The sequence below is a fragment of the Erithacus rubecula genome (genome assembly GCF_903797595.1).
Source record: "Erithacus rubecula genome assembly, chromosome: 8".
NCBI lineage: Eukaryota > Metazoa > Chordata > Aves > Passeriformes > Muscicapidae > Erithacus > Erithacus rubecula.
The window spans coordinates 15,170,485-15,188,442 of record NC_136659.1 but is presented as its reverse complement, the minus strand read 5'-3'; the positions used below and the strand labels follow the sequence as shown (position 1 = coordinate 15,188,442).

Below are 17,958 nucleotides of genomic sequence, written 5' to 3'. Positions count from 1 at the left end.
ATATTCCACAAAAATACTGAAAAGAAAATTAATTACCTTGTATTTCCACATTAAGTACAGTGTCAACTGTTCCAAATGTGTTACTGAGTTGTACTTTGTACTTTCCAGCATGAGTCTTGTGCTGGACATTCTTAATAGCAAGATGAGTATACTGTTCTGTGTTCTCAATAGTAACTGTTTCTGATCCTCTCAAAGGTTTGTTGCCATGGAACCAAGTTATTGCTGGTACTGGCCGGCCAATATACACAACGTGAAGGCGGAGGGTGCCACCTGCACCTGCATAGTATTTCTCTTTCAGTGGGAAGCCAGGGTGGAACTGAGGAGGAGCCTGCAATAATAGCTTGCCACTAGTTTCAATTTCTCCGACATCATTGGTAGCCATACAAGTGTAGAGACCTTCATCCTCCTGTTCATCTGTCATTACGGTCAGTGTATGATTGCGTCCATCAGACGACATTTTGTATTTTCTGCTTTGTACCAGCTCTTTGCCAAAGCGGTACCATTTAATATCAGGCAAAGGTCTCCCAACAATCTGACATGTCAGCTGAGCTGCCTCACCCAGTTTAGTTGTAACATCCTGCATTTCTTTTTTAATGGCAGGTGCTTCTCCAGCTGCGACAAAGAAAATAAGAAAAAAATAATGATGATTACTGTGAAATTTTCCTCTATTACTATATTACTGGAAATTAATTCTCATTTATACTTGATCCTTTTATACTTGAAAAACTGTCCTTTGGGATAGTCATGTTAGCAAATATCATGTAAAACAAATAGGTAGTGTGTTAAATGCAGCACGATGGCTTATGATGCAGCAAATTATAACAATATCACAAATGTGACGACATATTTTTGCTTACATGTTAATTTAGTTTTCACTGCCATGGCGGTCCTTCGAGGTCTGCTGAGACCAGTCTGATTTTCTGCAAAAACGCGGAACTCGTATTCTGTGGCCTCTAGTAAACCTCCTACTGTAAACTGCCTGTCCTTGATGCGTTCCTTATTGCATTTTTTCCAGGTGCTTTCTCCAGACTGGCGATATTCAACCCAATAGCCAAGGATCTCTTTGCCACCATCACTTTCGGGTCGTTCCCATTCTAATGTAATGCTGTCCTTAGATATAGAAGTGATCTCAATTTCTCCAGGTTGGCTTGGTTTGTCTGAAAATTAAAATAAATACAGAAAATCAATTTTTCTCTAAATGTCATTAAGCTGATCTTCAAAAGATCTGTTAATGTGGACATTATCTTACCAAATGGATCCTTGCATACAACTGGCTCAGAAGCAGGACTTGCTTCACTTTCACCAATATCATTTTGAGCAATGACACGGAATTGATATTCAGCATCTGGAACAAGTCCTGTGACTGTGTACATGGTAGTCGTAATCTGTGTCTTATTATGCCGGACCCATTTTTCTGTAGATGTCTCTTTACGTTCAATATAGTAGCCAGTTACACGAGAACCACCATCATCTTTAGGTCTGGACCAAGACAAATTGACAGAACTCTTGGTAACATCAAGCACTTCAGGTGGGTTGTTTGGAGGCTCTGGCGGATCTGTTAATAATTATAATAATAAAAAAATTTTGAATTAACAGTGATATAGCATTCAAATTTCTGCATATATTGTTGCACTTTTAGATAATAATGTATTCATTAATTTATTTTTTTTAGTCTAAAAGAAAACTTACTTAGAGGTGTCTTTGGTACTGCTGGTTCTTCAGATTTGAGAGATTTGCTAATACCGAAATGGTTTTCAGCAGAAACACGGAAGTGATATTCCACATTTTCTTTGAGTCCTTTCACCACTAGTGATGTCCCTTTCACTCTAGAGTCAACAGTGTACCAGGCAGTCTTCGGTACTTCTCTTCTCTCAACAATATAACCCAGGATATCTGCACCACCATCATCTGTAGGAGGTCTCCAGCTCACTCTGACAGAACGAGCTTGTATATCGTCATACTCCAGTGGTCCTTCTGGTGGGTTTGGAATGCCAATCACTCTGACTTTAATGTACACGGCTTTCTTGCCGCACTTGTTTTCAAGTACCAAATCATAGGTGCCTGAATCTTCTCTTTCTGCATCTTTGATGACAAGTTCTGTGTGAGTCTCAGAAGTTGCAATCATGGCCCTCTTGCTGACGTCCTGTCCTTCTTTTGTCCATTTGCATACTGGGATGGGCTTACCCTTAATGGGTATTGTAAGCCTGATTACTCCTCCTTGTCTCACCATGAGACCTTCTTGGTATTTTTCATCAAGTTCATAGTCAGGATATTCTGTAAACAAAGATAACATGTCATGCTATGTCCTTCTACAGATGGTATCATACCTGCTTGAGGCAAACATTTTTTTAGGACAGCTTTCAAAAAGAGCTAACACTTGAAGTATCTTACCAAGCATTTCTGTTATTTTTACTGTTCCTGGCACTTCAGCAGGTTCTCCTGGCCCACCAGCATTACAGGCTAGCACTCGGAATCTGTACTCTGCACCCTGAGGAAGATGTGTCAAGGTGTATTCTCGAATCTTGGTTGGTGTAGTATTGCATTTGGTCCATTCAATTTGATCAACCTTCTGCATCTCAATTAAGTAGCCAGTAACTTTAGAACCACCTTCATCTTCTGGTGGACTCCAAGCCAGAGAGACAGATGTTCTTGTAGTATCAGTGACTCTTGGATTCTGAGGTTTACCTGGAGGAGCTGGGAGACAAAATCAGATAGGCAGATGTGATTTGTTTTTATGAATATTTGAATGATTAAATAAAGACTAACTTGCAACTTATGATCTGTAATAAGTCTATAGTGAATTCAAAAAGGAAAACATTGCATGAAAGATTTTCACTAATATCTTCTTCATTTTCTCCAGTCAGTATCTTGTCAATACACTCAGAAAAAATTCCGTATTAGAATTAATTCTACCATAATGTCATTCCCTTCCACCATAATGTGTTTAATCTTTGTAGGAAATTACTTACCAATTGGATCTCTGGCAACAGCCGACTTGGAAGGACGGCTGGGTTTCCCAGTGCCTCTGGCATTGATTGCTGTGACCCGGTGCTCATATTCTAGTCCTTCGACCAACCCAGTGGAACGATAACGAGTCATGGTGACTGGAACCTTATTCACACGGATCCATCTGTCTGCTCTAACTTCTTTGCGTTCCACAATATAACCAGTAATCTGTGAGTCACCGTCATCTTCTGGAGGATACCAAGTCAATGTCATGCCATCTCGAGAGATATCAAACACTTCTGGAGTGCCAGGAGGACCAGGAATACCTGTAAAAAAACGACATGGAATTAGCGAAGAAAGTGTGAGATGACTTTACATATGTGACATATTGTGAATTACAATGTGACAGCAATGTCTAATCAAACACTTGTATTAGAAGGTATCTAAGTAATTTACAAATCAGGTCAGTGAAGAACTTCTGGGTTTGTAATGGGGTAAAGCAATTTTTCAAGACTAATGGCAGACCTAAGCAGAAAATCTAAGTTTATCATCCATGTTCTATGCAGCACATCTATAATACCTATACAGATTTATGGATGCCATTATTCCCCTGGAAAATAACAAGATTACTGTGCATCATAATGTACAATTTTATCTGGCAAAAGGAAGCAGCAACATCTAGAAAATTCTAGTGTATGTGTGGATATATAAGCCCATTTAAATATATATATTTTAATTTTGAAGATAGAGAATGAGCAAAAATTCAGACTTACGGATTCTGCTCTTGCATTCTATAACTTCAGACTGCAGGTAAGATCCAATTCCAAAGCGGTTTGTAGCAGCTACACGGAACACATATTCTGCACCTTCAACAAGTCTGGTGAACTTAAATGTTGTCCTGGTTACCGACTCTGAAACTGGCAGCCATCCAGGACGGTGAGCATCACGCTGTTCTACCACATACCCACTAAGGGCAGCTCCACCATCCAGCTCAGGAGGCTCCCAGGAGATGGTTACATAATTTGCATCAACTTCATCAATTCTGATAGGTCCAACAGGTGGTCCAGGCTTGTCTAGGGGAAAAAGAAAAAAAAAAAAAAAGAAAATAAATTTACAAAATTGGTGTAAAGAAGGAATCATATTTCTCATGTAAAGTTGAAACAGAGGAAGGCCATGCAATTATTTTGATGAACCCTTACCAAGGATTATAACCTTTACTGTATCAGTAACTGTTCCAGTTGTGTTCTTCAGTTCAAGTGTATACTCCCCAGTGTCATGTATGGTGGTCTCACGCACAGTTAATTTGGCCATTTTGGCAGTAGTCTCTGTTTTGATGCGTTCTGATTCTTTTAGTTTAGAGCCAGAAAAGAACCAAGATGCAGTTGGAGGTGGCCGTCCTTCAATTGGAATGGCTAATTCAATGGGCTTGCCAGCAGGTACGTGGATTGTCTTCTGGGGTATTCCAGCGAAGTCAATTGTTGGTAGAACTAAGGACAGCAAATAATTGATATTTTAAATACCTGTTTTAAAACTATCACATTAATTTGGTGTAAGCTTGCCCTATTGTTTTCAATACAATTCATGACACCTACCTTTTCGGTCTTGAACTGTCACTGCTGTGACAATCTCCCGCGGTTCTGACACGCCCTTCTGGTTCTGTGCTCTGACCCTGAACAAGTACTGTTCACCTTCATTGAGAGAGATAATGGTATGCTCGTAGACAGTAGGCTTCAATGTCACTACCTTCAACCATCTTTCTGTTCCAGCTTTGCTGGCCTCAATGACATAGCCAGTCAATCTGCTGCCACCATCATGCAGTGGTTTGTCCCAAGCAAGGGTAACAGTTGATTTGGTGGTGTCAATCACTTCGAGTTTTTGTGGTACCATGGGGACATCAGATACCAGTACTGCATCAGACGTTTCACAACCTTCACCAATGCCGTAAATATTTTCTCCTAGTACTCTGAAATAATACAGAGCTCCTTCCAGAAGTCCAGAAACTCTGTAAAATGTCTTGCTGCATTTGGTAGTGACAGTCTTGTAAGCTCTCATGGAAGCTTCACGTTTCTCGATTATGTAATTGTTGACTGGGGCTCCGCCATCAATGACTGGGATGTCCCAGGTAAGTGTCACAGAATCTTTTGATACTTCCTTAACTCTCACTGCAGGTGGTGGACCAGGTGTATCTAAAACAAACAAACAAATTTTTTTCCCTCTTGGATCCTTTCATTTTACAGTCAATGACTACTTCTGCATAAAACAAAAATGCTAGGATTTGATTTATAAACTAGGACAGCTCCAGAAAGTATGCATTTCCTTTTGGATTAGATTGTTTCTCTGACTTCTCAAGCATTCTCATGTTATTTAAAATGCAAACTTCCTTTGGAGATGAACGACTCATTTCTGAGCAATGACCATATGGAGTGGTGTAATGCTCATATGCAATTGTAGCAGTACTTACCATACACTTTCACAGAAATAGTTGCAGATTTTTTTCCTGATTGATTTTCAGCCTCAATGACGTATTTTCCAGCGTCGTACCGATTAACTTTATCCACAATAAGCAGAGTGTAGCTGTCTGTAGTGTCAATAATACCTCGACTTGCAAGGTCAACACCCTGCTTGCTCCATGTGATTACAGGAGTAGGTCTGCCAGATACAGAGACCATTAGGCGCAGGGAACCACCAGCTCTGACTGTAACTGTTTTCTTCAGATCATCAGCAAGCTCAAGTTCAGGTGTTTCTGATGAAGGGTAGAAGAAACATGGAATTAGTTAATCATAGAGGAGTCCTAAAGGAAAATACCATTTCCTTAAAATATATGCTAGGTTTTCAAATTACCTATTCTTTCCACAGGTTCTATTTCTGCTGATGATTCGCTAAATTCACTCATGCCATTCACATTTGTTGCAGCAACTCGGAATTGATATTTCTGGTTTGTTTTAAGACCAGTCACGGTGAACTCAGCATTCCTCAGAGTGGCGGTTGTATGTGCTCGGTACCACTGTTCACTACCTTCTTCTTTCATTTCAAGAACATAGCCTAAGAGGTCAGCACCACCATCATATGTGGGCTTTGACCATGCTAAACTTATGCTGTGCATTGTAGTATCCACAACCCTTGGAACTGAAGGTGATGCAGGAGTGTCTTTGAAAAAGAAGAAAATGCATTTTATACTGGTGCAGAAAACATTTTGCATTCAAAACCAAATTCCAGACAAGTAATTCTGGGAAATGCATTTAAGCTGAACAATAACTTTTTAATTTATTCCAATACTATCTAGTTCAGTGAGTTTATGAGTAGTTACGGGTTTCTTAGTTAAAGGGTCAATGTGATTTTATGCTCCATTATTATAAATAGTTATTAAAATATGTTTTATAGAGAGAAACTTACATGATGGTTCTTTACATAACATGTATTGTGATGCCTCACTAGGTTCACTGTTTCCAGCAGCGTTCACTGCAGTGACACGGAATTGGTACTGGCACCCTTCCATAAGACCAGTGACTTTCAGTCTGGTGTCATAAATGGTAAAATCTCTATTCACTCGTGTCCAGCGCAGACTTTTCCTTTCACGTTTGTCCACAAGATAATCCTTAATCTCACTGCCACCATCTGATTCTGGTTTTGACCACTGAATAATTATATGTTCCTTGCCAACAGTCACTTCTTCAGGAGCACCAGGCTGTGTTGGAATAGCTATTTTTTTAAAAGGTGAGAGAAAAAAAAAAAAAGATTGTTCAACACCTTGTTTATCTATGAGAACTATTCCACTAATTCTTATGCAGAATGGAAGGTAGTAACACTCACTGAAAGCATTTCTGGCAATCACAGGCTCTGATTCAAGTGGAACACCTGGTCCATATTTGTTGACACCTCTCACACGGAAAATGTATTCATTATTTTTAATAAGTTTTGTTACCACAGTTGATAAAGTCTGGCATTCAGCCTCAACAATAACCCAGTGAAGTCTGCTGGTTTCACGCCTTTCTACGATATAGTGAGTGATTTCTGCACCTCCATCTTCCTCAGGAATGTTCCATGACAGAGTACATTTCTCCTCTGTTACTCTGCTAACAGTGATTTTGCCTGCACATGGACCCGGTGAATCTGTGTAGGAATCAAAATAAGTATTGTTATTAGTGGCTAAGGAAAAGCATCTCATTCTTATTTAAAAGAATGCAGGTTTTTTCAGTATACTAAGTATTAATACAAATCACAGGATACGTACCAAGCACTTTGACAAGAACAGAAATTTGTTTCATCCCACTGGCATTTTTAACTGTTAGGGTATATTTTCCACTATCACTTCTGTCACAGAACTTGATAATTGCAATAGCTCGTTTGCTGGTGTATTGCAGAGATATCTTTTCACATAGCTCCAGTTCCCTGTCACCTTTGGACCAGAAGACTTTTGGTTCTGGTTTTCCACCAATGGCTGCATCAAGAACAAGATCTGATCCAGCCCTAATGCTCACAACCTCTCCCTGCAGTCTTGCATCAAGTTCAGCCTTTGGTGGTGCTGGAAAAAGAGATTTGAAAAAAAAATTACATGACAGTACTAAAAATAGAACATTATGTTTTAATTGTTCCAAGTAAATATTCCTTACTGTATTCATCTTTGCAAATGACAGCACCAGTTGATTCAGATCCTTTGCTAATCACACCAGCAGCATTCTTTGCCAATACACGGAATTCATAGGCTTCATCTTCACTAAGAGCTGTCACAGTAAAGAAGTTTTCTGAGACAATGGTATAATTGCATTTCAGCCAACGTCCGTCACCTGATTCATTATATGGTTTGCGCTCAATAATATATCCAACTATTTTGCTTCCACCATCATAAAGTGGAGGTGACCAGCTCAGTGACACTGTAGATCTGGTGACATCTGTTACTTCTGGTCTTCCTGGTGGATCTGGAGGAACAAAGCAGAAAGAATGAGAAATGCAGTCCAATTTCAGCTTAAGTAACAATGTAACTCTAGAAGTAATACTTACCAACTGGATTTTGAGCCACTACAGGTCTGGAAGCTTCACTAGCTTTGCTGACACCTGCAGCATTTAGAGCATAGGTTCTGAATTGATATTCTAGGCCTTCCACCAACCCCGTGACTTTATAGTTGCAGTCACAGCATGGTACTTTGTTCTCCTTCACCCAAAGGATGGTGTTGCGCTCCTTCTTTTCCACCCAGTATCCAATGACTTTGCTGCCACCATCATGATAGGGCTCCTCCCAGCGAATAGCCATGGCACTTGCAGACACAGAATAAACTTCTGGCCTTGAAGGTGGGCTTGGTGGGACTAAACATGAAAAAGGTGGGAAGGAAAATGTTAGTAATCATAAATACCTCAGTAAGAAGAAAAGAACGAATTTTGAAAAGTGTTTCACTTACCAAATGGATGCTCAGCAACTACTGTTTTTGATTCAACTGGCTTGCTGACACCAAATCTATTTTCTGAGCTTACTCGGAAACTGTACTCTTGATATTTTGTGAGATGACTGACTTTGATCTGTGTGCGTTTCACACTGGAATTCACCAGCTGCCATGCTGTTGTGCCAGATTCACGTTTCTCTACAATGTAGTTTGTAATGTCACTGCCACCATCATCCTCAGGTTCTTTCCAGGTCAACACACAGGACTCAGCAGATACAGATGATATTTCAATTGGGCCAGTGACGGGACCTGGCCTCCCTATGACTACCACTGTGACAGTGAATGTTTTCACACCAGCAGTGTTCTCAAGTGTAAGGTAGTATTTCCCAGAGTCACCTCTCATACTGTCTTTCACAGTCAGCGTGGTTCGGTCTTTTGTTGTCTTGATGGTCACTCTTTCAGTTTCCTTCAGCCTCATCTCCTCGAGTTTCCATGTCACTTTTGGAGCTGGGCGCCCACTGATCGGTATATCAATAGTGAAGGTGCTTCCAGCCTTGCATGTTATAAGCTGTCTGCTTATGTCACTGAGATCTGCTGTTGGTTCAATCTGTGGCTCCTTAACAATAACAGAAGAGAAAGCTTCTCTTGGCTCACTGTAGCCAGCATCATTCCTCGCCTTGACCCGGAACTCATATTCCGTGTTCTCCACAAGGCCTTCAACGGTGAAAGTAAGTTGCTTGGTTTGTCCAGCCCCAGTCCAGGTGTCAGACCCTTTTTGTTTCATTTCAAGAAGGTACCCAGTAATACGGCTACCACCATCATGATCAGGCTTAAGCCAAGCTAAAACTACAGAAGATTTGGTTGTATCAACAATATCTAGTCTCTTAGGTGGAGCAGGTTCTTCTGTGGCCACAACTGGTTCTGTTAATTCACAGGGTTCACCTACACCATATTCATTTTCTGCTGATACTCGATAGTAGTATGGCATACCTTCTGCTAGATCTGTGACCTTAAAGATTTGTCGAGTGCATTTTGAGCTCACTACTTGCCAGCTACGACGACTTGCTTCACGTTTTTCCACAACGTAGTGGTGGATGCGAGAACCTCCATCCAGAACAGGAGCATCCCACATTAAAGTAATAGATGTTCGAGTCACATCTTTAAATGTAATAGGACCTGGTGGACCAGGTGTGTCCAAAACTTTGACAGTAAATGTAATAGACTTGCTTCCACTGTTATTTTCCACAGTAAAGACATACTTGCCAGCATCATTTCTATTGCATTCCTCTACAGTCAATGTGCTGAAGGAATCAGTTGTTTGAATGTCAGCACGCAAACTAAGATTTGCATCTGCTTTGGACCACACTGCAGTAGGAACTGGCCTTCCAGAAAAGGCAATAAACAGACGAATGCTTGCACCTGCTCTTACAATATGAGTCTGCTTGAAGTTTGCATCAATATCAATTTCAGGCGCAGAAAGCCTGTCCACAGTCTGGACTGAAGCAGAAGTTTCACAACTTTCTCCTCTGCCAGCACCATTGACAGCACTAACTCTGAATTTATAGTGTTCTCCTGCCTCCAAATCAACAACAGTATATTTAGTAGCAATAACAGTCTCTGCATTGACTTTCTGCCATGCTTCAAGATCAGCTTTGCACATCTCAATGATGTACCCAATTATTTCCATGCCTCCATCAAAAACTGGCTTTGTCCACTCTAAGCTTACACTAGTCTTCGATGTGTCTGTCACCTTTACAACATTAGGAGCACTTGGGGGGCTGACTGGTTCTCTGCATTTAATCAGCTTTGAAACGTCACTTGGAGGTCCAACTCCTGCAGCGTTTTCAGCCATGACATGGAACTCATACTCATTGCCTTCAATAAGACCAGTTACTCTGTATCTGTTCTCTGTAATGGGCCTCTTACTGGATACTTTAACCCAGCGCATGCTCTTCTTTTCTCTCCTTTCGAGAATGTACTCATTTATCTCGCTTCCACCGTCTGACTCTGGTCTTGCCCATGTGAGTGTGATACTGTCTCCTGTTACATTGGTAGGCTCTGGAGTTCCCGGTGCATCAGGGAGAGCTAAAGAAAGAAAAAATGTCATTAGAAAGATAAGATGGTAACTCCATAAGATGGATATCTGTGCAGAATGAGGTGGAAACTTACTGTAAGGTATTTGTGCAATAACTGGATCAGACTCCAATGGTCTGCCAACTCCAAATTTGTTCACTGCAGAGACACGGAACTGATACTCATTGCCTTTAATTAATTTAAGTGCTGTATAGCTGCAAGCTTCACATTTATCTTCAACTAATGCCCAAGCAATCCTGCTGGTTTCACGTTTTTCAATTATGTAGTGAGAAATAGAAGCACAACCGTCATTAGCTGGAGGCTCCCACCATAATGTGACTTTTTCTCCGGTGATGTTTGTGAATCGTATTGGTCCACCAACTTTTCCTGGTGTGTCTGCAATTTTAAAGGTTCAGAATTATAATTTGCTGGCACTTAGAATAAAATATTATTTTTTAAAAAGGGTGCTGAAATTGCAGTGAAGGTGCAGTACCTTGTACTCTGATGGTAATATCTTCTCGTTTAGTGCCTGATGCGTTTTTGGCTTCTACTGTGTACACTCCACGATGTTCCCGGAGAGCATCTCTAATGAAGATTGTACTATATCCAATAGCTGTAGTTATTTCTATATTCATCATTTTATCAATCTCTTTACCATCCTTAAACCACGTCACTTTAGGTACTGGACGTCCTTTGATTAGAGCTTTAAGTCTAATGCTCTCTCCAGCTTTAACAGTAAGGCCTTCAAAGTGTTCAGCACCAAATTCAATTGTTGGAGCAACTAAAAAAGGAAAATATAAATCAATTGCCATATAGCTAAATATTTTTCTGATACTCTTCTAAATGCACTAATTATAAAAGTCTATGATATATAATTTTTTTTTTACTTACAAAAAGGCATTCTCTAAATAGCAGTTATTATATGAATTATTAACTTATTTTTCCTGTAAGCATCCATAAGTGCACCATATATATATATGTGAAAATATATATATATAGGTGAAAGGCACTGTTAAAATGTGGTGTTAAGCTCAGACCAAGAGACCTGAGGCACATTTTAATTTTGAAATTATTCAGTCCTTCAAAATATTACAGTCCATGCTTTCTTTCCAACTTTGCTGCTGCTGCTGCTTATCCAAGAGAATTGTAGAGTGCCAGGCTTCTCAGCAATTGATTATGTATGTCTGCCAGATTTGGGTCTTTAATTTAGACCTTCCCACCTTGAAGTATGAACACAAATGTTTGGATTAGACTGGGAGGACCTCAGTCACAAGTTCTTTGCCCCTTAACTTTCCACTTTCCATCAGTGAAGTCACAAAGTCTATCCGGCTTCAATACCCAAGCATATTAAGAAAAAATTCTTACCATTTTCATCTCTGGTCATGATATAGCCTGAAGACTGTGAAGGTGGGCTGATTGTACCAACAGCATTTCTTGCAAGCACTCTGAACTCGTATCTGTCACCCGGGCTGAGCCCTGTAACTGTGTATTGGCACTCACTGACATCAGTAAAGTTACACCTGAGCCAGCGGTCGGCGGTTCCTTGCCGCTTCTCGATGCTGTAAGCCACAATCTTACTGCCTCCATCACGCAGCGGGGGGTTCCACTTCAGGGTGATTGTTTCCCTAGTGACATCAATGTAATCAGGAGTACCAGGTGGGTCTGGAAGGAAAATAATGAAGATTTATTTTTATAACTGCTCACAATAATCGACAGGAACAGAATTTTCTTGGATAAGTGATTAATCATTCACTTACCCACTGGAGAGACTGCCAAAGTAAATTTGCTTGGCTCACTAGCTCGGCTTAGACCCGCAGCGTTTTCAGCATATACTTGGAACTGGTAATCCAGGCCCTCAAGCAGTCCAGTAATCCTGTATTCTCTGTTAGATATTAATGCAACATTAACCTTCTGCCACAAAATACTGTTTCTTTCCTTCTTTTCAACATGGTATCCCATAATCTCGGAACCACCATCATAAACAGGAGCATCCCAAGAGATGGTCATTCCATCAGCAGTTACGTTGTACACAACAGGCTTGCCTGGGGCACCTGGTGGTTTAAACTGGTGCTTTGCCACAACATCTGCTGAGACAAGAGGTGGGCTCACTCCGTATCTGTTTTCTGCACGAACTCTGAACTGATATTCAGTATCTTTAACAAGGTTTGGTACTTTGAAGGTTGTTCTTGCAGCACTTGAACACACCAGCTTCCAGTTCATTTGTGACGTTTCTCTCTTCTCAATACTGTAGCCAGTAATTTCTCCTCCCCCGTTATCATCAGGAGCGTCCCATGACAAAACTACACTATCTGCTTTGATTTCATCTATTCTTAAAGGTGCTTTTGGCCTAGATGGAGGACCAAGAGTGATTACAGTGATTGTGAATGACTTTCTGCAGACTACGTTATCAAGAATTAAAGTATATTTGCCACCATGCTCCTTTTTCACATTCTTGATACTTAAACTTATCTTGTTTTCAGTTTTCTTGAAACGAAGATGTTCAGTTTCTTTAAGAGGGAGGTTATCCTTGAGCCAGCTCATTGATGGATTAGGTTTACCCTTATAGGGCAGTTCAACATGCAGGTTATGTCCAATTCTTACTGCAATCTGACCTCCAGGAATATCAGAAAGGTCAGCCTCAGGTGTTATTATAAGTTCTTTCACTGTAATGGGTCCAACAGTAACAGAGTCACTCATGCCTTTTTCGTTTTTAGCAAAAACTCTGAATTCCATGACAGAAAGCTCTTTAAGTTTGTCAGCTACAAATTCACAGCTCTTGCTTGTGCCTGCATATGTCCATTCTTTCTCTTCCTGAAGTTTCTTTTCAATAACATAGTCTGATATAATGCTACCACCATCATAGTCAGGTTTGCTCCACTGCAATTTAACAGATGTCTTTGTAGAGTCTTTCATGGCTAGGTCTTTTACAGGTCCAGGTGCATCTGCTGCTTTCACTGGCTCAGATGTCTCACAAGGTTCACCTAGTCCAATTTCATTTTCAGCAAGAACACGGAAAAAGAATGCAGTCTTTTCTGACAGGTTAGTCAGTTTAAAGGTGGTATGAGAACACTTCGTTGTAACAGTTGACCAGGCCCTCTTCGTAGCATCTCTTTTTTCAACAACATAGTTTGTTATTTCAGAACCACCATTGATGAGAGGTGGCTCCCATACCAGTGTAACTGTGCCACGAGAAACATGCTTGAGCTGCAGCTTCTGGCATGCGGAAGGTGTGTCAAGTACTTTTACATTGACAAATGATGATTTTGCTTCTCCAACTCCATTTTCAATTGTAAGAACATATTTTCCTGTATCATTTCGTGTAACTTGAGGAATAATAAGTAGCGTAGATGATTCTGTGTTTTGGATGATATATCTTTCATCAGTCCCAAGATTCTTGTCACCCTTTCTCCATGTGACTGTTGGAGGAGGTCTTCCCTTGAATGGAATCATTATTTCCACATCTTCACCTGCTTTAGCAACAATAGATGTCCGAAGAGCAACATCCAGATCAATCTCTGGTGCCACTGTGGAAATAAATAAAAAATTAATAATGTATTCTTGGAATGTAAAATAAGAAATGGTTTGAAAGAAAAAACCACCACACAGAAAAATGATAAACCACAAAGAAATACAGTACCAAGAATATCTTTTGCTTGAACAGGTTCCATCATTTCAATAGGCTCTCCTTGTCCAGCACAATTCATAGCAGATACACGGAAATAATAATTAACACTTGGCTGAAGGTGGGATACAACATATTCAGTTGTTCTCACTTCTCCCTTGGAACTGACTACAGTCCATTCTTGCTCTTCACCTTCCCTCTTCTCCACCACGTAGTGGGTAATCGGACTTCCTCCATCATAAGCAGGTTTAATCCAGCCAAGAGTAACAGATGTCTTGGTTGTATCCACAACTTTCAGCTTTGTGGGTGTGCCTGGCTTATCTGTAAATGATAGTTTATGTGGGGAAACAAAAACACCAATCAGAATCCAATTAATTGTAAAGAGGAAGAAAATCTGCCCTCGATTACATTAGTACAATCCCACCCTAACTACTCATTTCCCAATGATTTCAACCTATTGAAAAAAATGGACATTGAATCTTACCAATAGGATCTGCAGCTTTGTAGAAGTCAGAAGCCTCAGAGAATGGACCTGGTCCAGCTGCATTGACAGCGCAAACTCGGAAATGATATTCACTGTTCTCAGTCAGACCTGTTACTTTCTGTCTGGTGTCCCGAATGGTTTCTTTAGAGACCTTGAACCAACTCAGACTCTTCTTGTCACGTTTCTCCAGAAAATATCCTGATATTTCACTGCCTCCATCAACAGTGGGCCTATTCCAGACAACAGTCATGGAATTCTTGGTTATCTTCGTGACTTCTGGTGTGCTAGGTGGTCCAGGTGTAACTGAGTAAAAAATCATATGTCAGTAAATCAGTACTACTTACAAACAGTACACAAGACAATTCAGTTGTATAAATTATTTTATAGAACTTATTTCTTACCAAATGAATTTTTGGCTATAACAGGTTCAGATTCCAGTGGATCACCAATTCCAAACTTGTTCACACCACGGACACGGAACACATATTCATTTCCTTTGATGAGTTTGGTTGTAGTTATGATACATCCCTCCAATTTTTCAGAAATTAAAGACCATACAACCCGACTTGTTTCCCTCTTTTCAACAACATAGTGTGTTATAGCTGCACCACCATCATCTGCTGGCGGGTCCCACATTATTGTAATCTTTTCAGCAGTGACTGTCTTAAATTGTATAGGTCCACCTGGGGGTCCTGGCTTGTCTGTGGAAGGCAGAAGAAAGAAGATGTTAAGTATTCATCACTGAATTATTGTTTAATAGTAAAATGCAGTTTTATCTCAAGACATACCAAGTATCTGTACTCTAATGTGGGCTGATGCTGAACCCATGGCATTCTTCAATTTTAATTCATAGGTGCCACTGTCGAGTCGATTTGCATCTTTGATGAGTATAGAAGCAAATTCTGTTGTGTTTTCCAAAGACACTAGTGCACTGGTTAGTACCTCATTGCCATTTTTGAACCATTCAATAGTGGGTATAGGCTTGCCTGAGATGCCTAGTTTTAGCTTAACTGAAGTTCCTGCTTTGTATTTCACCACTTCTGTATATTCTGGTGGCACATCAATTTCAGGTGCACCTTAAGGAAAAATAAGAATAAGTTTATTGTAGCCCTGTATTTAATAAAAACCCCAAATTTAATTACCTTATTTAATCTAATAGTCAAAGGTATTTGATAAATACTGATCAAAGTAAAGAGAGCATATATAACTTAAATAATAAACCTAGAGTAAGTTAGAGCTAATCCTATGAAGAAAAGGCAATTACATGTATAAATATAACCACTTGGACCATGGGCAGACTTCTTTTGCTCAGAGAATAGAGATACCAGAAGACTTCAGAAATGCAGATACAGGCAAAGATGTTCCTTTCAATCATGAGCAAATGCTCACAGTCAGTCATGCATCTTGAACCAATCACTGTAAACTAGCCTTCTGTATTTAAAAGACTACGGATCTACAAAACAACGACCATTGTCCTAGAACACCAAAATTATATCATTAAATCACTGCAAAACACTTACCGTATGTATCAACACATGTGATTGGACCCACAACATCTGAGGGATTACTAATGGAACCAACAGCATTCTTTGCAAAGACCCGGAATTCATACTTGGAATTCTGTGTCAGGCCAGATACTGTGAACTGAGTCTCAATAACATTGGTGAAGCTAGCTTTTGTCCATCTGCCATCTGGAAGATCACGTTTTTCTACGATATATCCAGTGATTTTGCTACCACCATCAAATGCTGGCTTCTGCCAGGATAGAGTGATAGAGGTCTTGGAAATGTCTGAGGCACGAACATTTCTTGGTGGTTCTGCAGAAGGAAACAAGAGTATTGTCATTAATTAACAGCTTTGAATATTGACTTAGTGTACAGAACAGATGATCACAGGGGGAACAAAATGGTTGAGCTTCATTATTTTATCGAGAATACATACCACAAGCATCAATTGCAAGGACTGGATCAGAAGGACGACTTGCTTTTCCAATGCCAGCCGCATTTTCTGCATAAACTCTAAATTCATAGATAAGGCCAGCGCTGATTGTGGTGACTTTGAAATGAGTTGTACGAATAAGGGTCTTGTTAGCCTTCTGCCATAATATGCTATTCCTGTCTTTCATTTCCAGATGATATCCAATGATAGCATTGCCACCATTAGTGACTGGTTCATGCCATCCGACAGTAATACTCTCTCGGGTAACATTAGTGACCCATGGTGTAGAAGGAGGGCCTGGAGTAGCTGATCGTATAAAAAAATTGATTGTTAACAAAATTATGCTTTCAACATCAGAGCATTAAAATATCAATGTATACTATGAGAAGCATGTTACTCACTGTAAGGAAGCTTGACAACCACACACTGCGAGTCTATGTGATCGCTGATGCCAAAGCGGTTCTCAGCTTTGATGCGGAATTGGTATTCTTCTCCTGTTGTCAGCTTCATAACTTTGATAACAGTTCTAGCAACAGTGGCAGACACTTCAGACCAAGCAGCAGTACTTGTTTCTCTTTTCAGTACAATATAGTTGGTAACCTGACTTCCACCATCATAAGCTGGTGGTTGCCATCTGAGTGTTACACTCTCTTCAGTGACATCGCTAAGGGCAACAGGACCAACAGGAGGACCAGGTCTATCCAGCACAACAATATTAACAAATGATTTTGTGGTGCCACTTGAGTTTGCAGCAGTAATGTCATATCTACCAGCATCAGCAGCCACACTTTCTTTAAGGTTAATGATGAGACTTTCTGCAGTGGTTTCTGTGTGGAATCTTATGGTAGGTTTCAGGGCAACACCATCTCTAGACAATGTCACCTTTGGCACTGGTTTTCCAGAAACTGGAATTTCAACTTTGAGGTTTGATCCTGCTCGAACATATACAGTGTTGTGAGGGAAACCCTTCATGTCAATCTCGGGAGATTCTGAAAAAGAAAACATTTCCAAACCATTAAAAGAATGTTCCGTTTTTTAAAATATGAATGCAGTTGAATGTGACTTTTATCTCATGTTTGGAAGCATACCTAATTGTTCTTTAACTGTAACAGGGAGCAGTAGTTCCTTAGGATCACTTAAACCAGCTTGGTTTTCTGCAGATACCCTGAAGAAATAGTCGACGTTTTCCTTAAGACCATGGACAACGTGATGAGTTGTCTTTACAACTGCACACTTAACCCATTTTTGCTGTCCTTTCTCAAGAGCTTCAAGGAGGTAGCTAACAATTCTGCTTCCACCATCGTGTTCTGGTTTTAGCCATGAAAGAGAAACACTGTCCTTTGTGACATTTGTTACTCCAAGCTTTTCTGGTGGGCTGGGTTTTTCTGAGAAAAAAAATGCAACAGGTTAAACAATATAGAAGATATTCACTTTTTATATTAGCAATTACACTGGAACACAATTTGGATCAAGAAAATGTACTTTTAAATCAATTTGTATATTAGAAATATTTTAAGTAA

The 17,958-nt window shown here is 40.0% G+C and overlaps 1 protein-coding gene across 1 annotated transcript in view; it reads right to left on the bottom strand.

Moving 5' to 3' along the window:
• Positions 1-17,958, bottom strand: part of TTN (titin) — a 238,044-nt gene that overhangs the window by 10,559 nt on the left and 209,527 nt on the right. The window contains exons 234-262 of the mRNA XM_079310285.1: positions 17,527-17,823; positions 16,840-17,427; positions 16,442-16,744; positions 16,021-16,317; positions 15,289-15,576; positions 14,902-15,201; positions 14,501-14,803; positions 14,032-14,337; positions 12,152-13,918; positions 11,760-12,056; positions 10,888-11,175; positions 10,491-10,790; positions 8,340-10,406; positions 7,945-8,247; positions 7,557-7,862; positions 7,178-7,468; positions 6,757-7,056; positions 6,340-6,645; positions 5,788-6,093; positions 5,408-5,689; positions 4,539-5,132; positions 4,146-4,433; positions 3,720-4,019; positions 2,970-3,272; positions 2,392-2,694; positions 1,690-2,274; positions 1,250-1,555; positions 858-1,157; positions 37-612 (exon numbers count right to left, since the gene is read on the bottom strand). Of these exons, the coding sequence (XP_079166411.1) occupies positions 37-612; positions 858-1,157; positions 1,250-1,555; positions 1,690-2,274; positions 2,392-2,694; positions 2,970-3,272; positions 3,720-4,019; positions 4,146-4,433; positions 4,539-5,132; positions 5,408-5,689; positions 5,788-6,093; positions 6,340-6,645; positions 6,757-7,056; positions 7,178-7,468; positions 7,557-7,862; positions 7,945-8,247; positions 8,340-10,406; positions 10,491-10,790; positions 10,888-11,175; positions 11,760-12,056; positions 12,152-13,918; positions 14,032-14,337; positions 14,501-14,803; positions 14,902-15,201; positions 15,289-15,576; positions 16,021-16,317; positions 16,442-16,744; positions 16,840-17,427; positions 17,527-17,823 (13,050 nt within the window). The remainder of the gene's footprint in view (positions 1-36; positions 613-857; positions 1,158-1,249; positions 1,556-1,689; positions 2,275-2,391; positions 2,695-2,969; positions 3,273-3,719; positions 4,020-4,145; positions 4,434-4,538; positions 5,133-5,407; positions 5,690-5,787; positions 6,094-6,339; positions 6,646-6,756; positions 7,057-7,177; positions 7,469-7,556; positions 7,863-7,944; positions 8,248-8,339; positions 10,407-10,490; positions 10,791-10,887; positions 11,176-11,759; positions 12,057-12,151; positions 13,919-14,031; positions 14,338-14,500; positions 14,804-14,901; positions 15,202-15,288; positions 15,577-16,020; positions 16,318-16,441; positions 16,745-16,839; positions 17,428-17,526; positions 17,824-17,958) is intronic.